Source organism: Triticum dicoccoides, chromosome 7B (assembly GCF_002162155.2).
Source record: "Triticum dicoccoides isolate Atlit2015 ecotype Zavitan chromosome 7B, WEW_v2.0, whole genome shotgun sequence".
Taxonomy (NCBI): Eukaryota; Viridiplantae; Streptophyta; class Magnoliopsida; order Poales; family Poaceae; genus Triticum; species Triticum dicoccoides.
In genome coordinates, this window is record NC_041393.1 from 749,559,468 (window position 1) to 749,568,527 (window position 9,060).

Genomic DNA, 9,060 nt, shown 5'->3' on the forward strand with positions numbered 1-9,060 from the left:
GATTTATTTGTAGAATTGTTTCATTTATATTCAAAATAGTTTTGAGAGGAACCGCAAGCGTTTAGGTGTCACTGGAAGGGTTTTAGAGTTTATTGGAAATGTCGGGTATTACCGATAAATAATATATAGGTGAATGTTTCCGGTGATGTTAAATTAATATAAAGGCTCTAGTTATTATTTGGAGGCTTTTATATTTAATTTAACTAGCGGGGTGACCCGCGCAATTGCGCGGCTAGATTTTATGAATATAGCTATGCATGTATTTTGTTTTTTGAATGTTAGTGTTGCTAACTACCATATATTGATTTTTTTATATAAATAATCACCTTTAACAAAAAAAATGCATTGCCTTTACTTCAAAAATCATGCATTCTTTTGTTCAATTATAGCCAACAGGAAGAAAGTCACATTATACGTAGTCTGCTTAGTCAACACTATTTTGTTGCATTTTCCATATGAACAGTTCAAAACCAAAGAAGGAACAATTCAATATGATTATTCTTTTTAAATATCATAATTTTTTGACATTTTAAACTTGAACAATGAATGCTCATATATGAACCATTTTTTGACTTCCTAATTTGTCGGAGTTTTGTGGATACATCTTACTTCCTACTTCATTTTTTTGTAACAGCGAGTTTTATGTTATTCCAAAGGTTACCTAGATTTCATGCAAAAATGAACCTGCAATAATCTTCCGCTTATTAGTAAAAAAATAAAATCTAGGGAAACCATCCCATTTACACATGTTGAATTAGATTTAATGTTATCTCGAGTATACAACTCTGAGCATCATTCTTCATGGGAATGAATATGCATCCACGAATTACAATTATACCGCTATAGTAAAGATCCATGACAGATATAAGATATCACTTGTACTTGGTCAAACTATATACATATAAGGCGAAAGTAAGACAAATTGATAGCAACCATGTTTTTTGATCAAATCTGTTATTTTTTGATATATACATTCAAGGCCGAAAGTAAAATAAATTGATAGCAACCATCTTTTTTGATCAAATCTGTTATTTTTTGTGTGGGTAAAATCTTCGTTAAAAAGCATCACATATCTACAAGTTCCTAAAAGTAAATGAGCTCTTCTACAAATTTTAGAAGGATATGCGGACATATTCTTTGGCAAGTTCTTTTTATTTGCAAAATTCATCGGTCATTTCTTAAGTTGCACTGAAACACTAATTGCATGGGTGTTTGATGAATAGGCTACCGACATTAGCAATGATATCATTCTACTTAAAAGTTTTATTCATAATTTTCAAAATTGGAGCAGCATTTATTATATGTGAACATTATATAATTTAAAAAAATGAATATCATTCTGTAATACTACTAAAAGGCATGCAATATTGTTTCCTTTGAAACTCCTAGTGCAAAAGTGAAATATATTGTTTGGTTATTTTACCTTATGCATTTCATATATGTTCTTACAAATGTATATTTATATTTATTTTCTTATGATTTTACCACAGATTGACTTCAAGTTTATAGTACACTCTGACCAAGGTTTGGCATCGCATTCTATCTCTTTGAATGGATAAGAAAGGCTTAATTGAATTGTGTATTTTCCATCAGATGCTAGTAAACTTTTTTTTTCAATTGTGCCCCTCAAATGAATACGATTGAGCTTCCACATGTTAATTAGCAGAACATTAGTCTCCTAATATACTAAAATTTTGGTTTCCACATGCTACAAGGTAGTTCCTTGGATAACGTATGCAAATATATTTTACTAATTTAATGTTTGTGACATGCATATATATATGTGATCCAAGACATACATGCTGATTACACATATGTGCTAACTATAGCACTGTACTTCATGAAAACAGTGAACATAACATATCATGAAAACGGGGAATATAGGAGTACATGTACTAACAAAGGGAATGATATTCTTATGCATGAACATGCATGTACAAAAGTAGTTAAAAACTGGTGGATGGAAATCACGGTTAGAGCTGTTCCATATGGTTGTGTGACCTATAGACTTGAAAAGAACACATTAATCAATATTTTATAGAATGCAAATATAACTTGACAATACATGTTTAGTGGACGCTGAAACTGAAGCTTGTTAGCATCATTCAGCGAAAGGTTAATGTTGTTGAATGTAGACACTATCCTAAGTCTGTAATTACGTCAATAAAGTTTTTTATGAATGTATTGTTCATTGAAGGAGGAAATAAGTAATTCGCATAGCAGTGTGGCTCGATCTGACATCGGCCTAACTTGTTGATGGTGGAGTTGAAGTATTGCTGCTTGCGGAGCATGTGTGCTTGCCTCACAGATCTGTCACACATGGCCCAAATTTAATGCATCCCAAGCATCCCCTTTCATGAGAGTACAACATTTCCTTTGTCTGCCTCGTATCATTATTTTTATTGCTTGCGTTGGATCTGGTTTTGCATATGTTGGAGGAGACAATATGCAATAGTGGGATATCTAACCTTAGGATAGAGTGGCTGGGATATCAAAAGACGGCATCACTTAGGCAGAGGAAAAACGACAACCACCTGATTTACTTCAAACTGACGTTGCCCACTATTAGTACAACTCATCTTCCACATCATCCACCATGATGATTTCAGAGCAAATATACTTCTTTTTTTTAGAGGCACAACAAATATACTAGGTGAGGGAGTCCCGGACTACGGGGTGTCCGGATAGCCGAACTATCATCTTTGGCCGGACTCCTGGACTATGAAGATACAAGATTGAAGACTTCGTCCCGTGTCCGGATGGGACTTTCCTTGTCGTGGAAGGCAAGCTTGGCGATACGGATATGTAGATCTCCTACCGATGTAACTGACTCTGTGTAACCTAACCCTATCCGGTGCCTATATAAACCGGAGGGTTTTAGTCCGTAGGACGAACAATCATACCATAGGCTAGCTTCTAGGGTTTAGCCTCTCTGATCTCGTGGTAGATCCACTCTTGTACTACCCATATCATCAATATTAATCAAGCAGGAGTAGGGTTTTACCTCCATCGAAAGGGCTCGAACCTGGGTAAAAACGTCGTGTCCCTTGTCTCCTGTTACCATCCGCCTAGACGCACAGTTCGGGACCCCCTACCCGAGATCCGCCGGTTTTGACACCGACACTAGGTGTGATCGGAATCGATGTCGTGTTAATTCTGCCACCACTGACACCAAGAAAAAAGGACAATAACTATTCGTTGGAAATAAAAGGATACAAATAAGCAACGCACACACGCGTGGATCTAGGTATAGTTTTTTCTTCTTTTGAGCCGAGCTCGCAAGCTAGTGATCCATGCCCGTCGGACTAACGAGTGAAAGGGTGGCAAAAAAAAAAGAAGCGGCCCGGGTCGCCGCCGACCAGTTTTATTCTCGGCGGAGCGGCCGGCAGAACACTTGATGACTCTGGCTCTCTGCATTAGAGATAGGCAATCGATTAATTAAGGTGATTGCTGAACATATACATAACAGTATAACGGATTGGCACATGATCCTCCAGTTTTATTACTCACACCAGGGAACGATCCTCCAGCGCTGGTTGTCTCCCTCAACCCAGTCAAACAGGATGATGGTGGTGCCGTCCTGCACCACGCTCTCGTCCTCGCCGCCATGGACGGCGTCGAAGTTGAGCTGGATGTTGCTCGCCATGCGGATGCAGTGGAAGTCGTCGCCGACGTCCTCGCTCTCCGTCCACATCACCGACTCGTCCGGGCAGTCCGGGTCGTATGCCGCAAGGCGAACCTGCAGTCCAGGCGAGGTATATATTAATCAACTGCAGTATTGCACACACCAAATCAGAGACTAGCTAGCTTACAGGGTGGCCCTTTTCCAGGGAATGCTGGATGGCTTCACCGGTGGCCTTGTTCACCAGGGCAAACGCAGGCTGCTCATACTCATCCTTGATGTCTTCACCGTGCCTCATGTCCTTCACCCAGTGCTGTATACATACATTTCGTTGGACATTTGTAATTAGCGCTCAGTCACTAATCAATTAAGATCGACCATGGTTATATTTTGATCATCCATCTGTTGTCACCTGCAGGTCGTCGTTGGGGTCCGCAGGCGCGAGGCACACCGCGCCGTCCCTTGCGGCGATGCTGTACTCCTCGCCTGCGCTGCAGAAGATGCGCATGGTGCACTCAGAGGACAGCGCAGGATGGAGGCCACCGTCGGTGCCCCACGGCAGGATCATCCAGGACTGGTTCGCCCCCTCGAGCCACTCCCACAGCACGATGGGGGTGCCGTCCTGGAGTTCCGTCACGCCATCCAACGCGTCGAAGTTGAGGTGGATGTTGTTGATCATGCGGATGCAGCGGAAGCCGTCGCCCACATCGTCGCTCTCCGTCCACAGCACCGATTCGTCCACCGCCTCTGGGTCGTACTTGTACGGCACCAGAGTTACCTGCACGTGGATGTGAGATGTATGTGAGCAATGATGGACACAAAGATCCAAGAAATTACAGGTCACTCAAGCGTGGTGGTGCTGGTGGAACTCACGGGCTCAGACTGCCCAGACGAGTGCTTGATGGCGAACCCGGTGGCCTTGTTGACGAGCGCGAACGCCGGGAACCAGTCCTCGTCCTCCGTAGAGCTGAACCTCGTGTCCTTGTACCAGTGCTGCACCCGCCCACATCATGCATTCATAGAGCAGCGTCAGACCCGTGAAACACTAGAAATGTCTCGATGGAGCTCTACAATCTAATGAAAGGACACTGATTAACGAGAAGTGGTTGCCTTACCTGCTGCTGGTCGCGGGGGTTTGTTGGCGCCATGACGACCGCGATGCCCCCGTCGTCATCCCAGCGGACGGTGATGCAGTAGTCCTCATTGGTGCGGCACAGGATCTTGAACGTTTTTTGCCCTTGACTGGACATGGTTCTCGACCCTAGGTATAGCTAGGCCTTCCTGATGCCCAAGGAGCAATGTGGGACTACTTAAATATTTTGCCTTATTTCCCAAGTAGATGGGCCGGCTAAGTTGTGTGGCATGTGAAATGCCCAGGCTTGACCACGATAGAAACCGAAACGAACTTTATTTGTAAGGGGCGGGTAAAAATCCAAAATAAAAAAGAAACGTCTTGAATGATCGAAATCACGCGCTCAAAGACACGGCCACATGCTGGCTAACCAATGGCCAGTGACAATATTTAAGAACATGTTGCAGTATCACATTCAAAACATGAACAATATTTGAAATCCTGAACAGTTTCCAAAAAGGAGAACCGTATTTTAGAAATTTCCATTCATTTCTGGAGAAAATAATAAATTTAAAACAGGAACATTTTTAAATTGACGAACAGTTTTTGAAAACATTTTCGAAACTTGTTAACAATTTTTGAAAATAGGAACATGTTTTGAACATTCAGAATAAATTTTGAAAAAAAAATAAGCGTGAATATTATTTTACATTCGTCAAAATTTCACAAAAACAAGAGTATTATTCAAATTTTGAAATATATAACTAAAATGCATTTTTTTTAAGAAAAATCTCAAAAAATTAAAAAAAGATAAACAAATTTGGAAATTAGAAACAATACTTTGAAAAAATAGGAATATTTTTAGAATTTGGAACAAATTTTGGAAAGAGAAAAAATTGATAGTTCCGAATATTTTCCAAAACAGGAACAAAACTTTGGAATTCTCCATTTTCGAAATTGTGGAAAAATTGAAATTTTGAACTTTTTTGAGTATTCTGAATTTAAAAAAAAGGAAAAAAGAACAATAAACTTGGAAGGGAAAAAATAAAAAAAGTTAGAAACAATAGAAGTAGAACACAGGAAAAAAACGGCCGGCGAAGCCGTGTGGACCCTCTGCGAAGCTCCGAATGTTTGCCTCAACATGCAGCAAATAGGGTGTCCCCGACTGCGTGGGCAGGTAAATACATGGGCTGCCTTCGCTGGGCCATATTGTGTGCGGCCCACTTACGAAATTCTGGACAAACTGTTTTTTTTACAGCAGACGGAGTCATTGACGCACAAAAATTTAGTCTCCCGCATAGAAAAAACAATTGGCAGTGAAAGAATAAAAAAAATGAAAGAAACACACCTTGCTTTATTAGTAGGTATAGATTACATTCGCCAATATTTCACTAAAAAGAGTATTATTCAAAAATTTAAAACGTTATTAAAATGCATTTTTTCAATCTCAAACAATTTTAAAAAACATAAATAATTTTTTTGAAAAAAATAAATATTTTGAACAAAATGGAAACTAAGAGTTACGAACATTTTTCTAAAATGGGGGAAAAACTGGAATTCTGAATTTTTGAAAATGTGAAAAGATTTTGAAATTCTGAATATTTTGTTGAATATTTTGAATTATGGATAAACGAAAAAGAAATATGAAATTGAAAAATAGAAACGGAACACAGAAAGAAAAAAAGAAAAACTGGTCGGCCCAGCCTTGCGCGCCCTCTGCGAAGCTCCGACTATTTGCCCCACCCCGGCTATGTGGGTAGAAAAATAAGTGGATTAGCTTCCCTGGGCTACAGTGCGTGCGGGTCACTCACAAAAGCCCGGAGAAACTATTTTTTATAGCAGACGGACGCACAAAAATTTAGTACTGCCTTTAATAAAAAAATATTTTTGAGGGTGAACGGATGAAAAAAATCAGAAAAACACACCTTGCTTTATTAATACTAGTACATATACCCATGCGTTGTTCCACTTATATTCAAGTCTGACAAACATTGAAATAAAGTTTCCATTATTTCTATTGGTCCATATATGCGGGTGTGTTTCAACGGGTTGAGTTATCCTTATTTGGATCTTGAAGTGTTGATGTGAGAAGCTACCTCGATCCGCGGACACTGATGTCGGAGGAGATCATCCAAAGCTATGTGTATATGTTCGGTTGCATTTCGGAATAAATTTAACTAAAGTGAACAAATTTGAGGGATATTTAGACAAACCAGGCTACATTAATTCATACTTGAATACTTTTTAGATAAACCCGAATGCTTTTCATCTACACCGGAGGAAAACTAGTTGCATTTTGATATATTCGAACTAAACCGTACTCTAAACCTAGTCTAAATGACCGTCGGTGCCTGTTTGCCCATTTCCTGCCGGCCATGAGCCCTGGGAACTGAAGCTCTAGCTTCGCCTCCGCAGCTTGAAAGTGGCTAATCGGCCAGCGAAAGGGCGGAGGTCTTCTTGGGACTAAAGCGTCAGCGATCCCCCATGCTCTACTCTTTCTCGCTGCCGGCGGTGGGGCGCGGGTGTCGCAGAGCTGGCAACGTCGCCCTCGTCTTCGCTAGCTCTTGCCGTATACTTCACCGACCGCCTCGTCGATCTTCTTTTAGAAGGCTTCTGGCTTTCGGCAGCATTGGCGGTGATTTTTGTTGTCAACTCTAGTGAGAGGCAGTCCCAGATAGCTTTGGAACTCGAAGAGGCCATGGCGGGCATGGTGCGAAGAGGATAAAAGGAGCGGGGGAGGATTGATGTGGCTATGGCGGGCCTTGAGTTTAAATATGCGGCCGATGGCAGGGAAACCGTGCATGTTTAATGTAGGGAAGCGGAATGATGGCCAGTCATTTGAACCAGTAGGATTCGCATGCGCGTGGAAACGATGCGTGGGACGTTCTAGGCCGGGTCGCCGCTTCAATGTTGTAGCGCCAATGAGAGGTCGCGTCGCTATGAGTCGGCATGAATGCGACACCAGTGCTCTGGAGTGGCGCTGCCCGCTTTGGTCGGGAAGGGACGCTGGAGAGAAGGGTTTCTTGGAGCATGCAGCGGTTCGGACGCCCACAAGTTCCCCTCCCCACCTCCCCCTAGTTTTGAGAGTCGGCGTTGGAGATGTCCTTACATATTCTTTGAGTATTTAATATTTCATTTAAAGTATTTAATAACATTATCAAAAGATTTGAAGATTTTTGTTTATGTAGTTTTTCTTATCGAAGGTAGTTTGATTTGGAATTCATTCCTAAAGATTTTTTTTCTTTTGTACTAAGGCCTCAAGATAGTGAAGTTCTTCAAAGTCAGATCTGAGCTCGATTTCAGCAATTATTGACTCAAAGCATGCATCACGAGTGCTGAGCAGTTTATTAACCACATCTTTTTTGGTGATATCAGTTATTCGCCTTCGATGTAATCTTTCAGCAATGTAGGCTAGGCGATCTGTGAGCTCCATGATACTTTCCTTTCAAAGGCTTCAAAAGTCTAGCCGCAATTGCATGTTTTTTGAAGGCCAATCACAATTGCTAGTTTTTTGAAGGTTTGTCGCATCTGCAAGTTTCTCTAGGGTAGTCGCAATCACAAGATTTTGAAGGCCAGTCGCAATTGTATGTTTTTTAACGCTGGGCGCAACTATAACTTTCTCTAGGGTAGTCTTTATTGCAAGTTTTTTAAAGGCCGGTTGCAATTGCAAGTTCCTCCAGGGTAGTCCTAATTACAAGTTTTTTAAAGTTCGGTCGCAACTGCAAATTTCTCTAGTGTAGTCGCAGTTGCAAGTTCTCAAGGGGTTCATAACTGCACATTCTCTCCCTTTTTCCTTTCTTTGTTTTGTTTTCTTATTTCATGTTTTTTATTTTTTTAAATGTTTGTGATTTTGAAGAAATGTTTTGTAAATTTGAATATATTTTGTCATAAATTTTTCAAAGCTTTAAAAATGTCTCTTTTTCAATTTTTTCACGAATATAAAAACATCCTGGCTTTCCATACTTTGTTCATAAATTTAAATAAAATCTTTCAAATGGTGTTCATTTTTTTCATTTTGTTTACAATTTCAAAAACTGAAAATTTTAAATAGATCAGCTTTTTTCAAAATTTCCACAAAGTTAAAATATGTTCATCTTACCAGATATTATTTGTAAATATAAAAATGTTCAGGGAATTTCAACAGATGTTGCAAGTTTTAAAAAAGTAAAAAAATGCAAAAAAGAAATCTGTCACGGTATATAGTTCTTCAAAGTTTGGGGGTGATTATTAATTAGTAACACCAGTCAGCTGTAGTGGCTTGCAACACACAGTCAGATCAGAAGTTATTGATCGCGAGTTCGAGATCCCATGCGTGCGCTTTCTCTAGCCAACTTTGTATGACCCACAATTTTTGACACCCAACAAC

At 40.2% G+C, this 9,060-nt stretch overlaps 1 protein-coding gene across 1 annotated transcript; it reads right to left on the reverse strand.

Moving 5' to 3' along the window:
- Nucleotides 1-3,502: 3,502 nt before the first annotated feature.
- LOC119339680 (ricin B-like lectin R40G2) lies at nucleotides 3,503-4,888 on the reverse strand. Its single transcript, XM_037611650.1, is given in 6 exon segments — nucleotides 3,503-3,739; nucleotides 3,813-3,935; nucleotides 4,035-4,464; nucleotides 4,466-4,489; nucleotides 4,491-4,615; nucleotides 4,738-4,888. Coding segments are annotated over 6 exon segments (1,074 nt in total). The 5' UTR covers nucleotides 4,873-4,888.
- Between the last annotated feature and the right edge of the window lie 4,172 nt (nucleotides 4,889-9,060).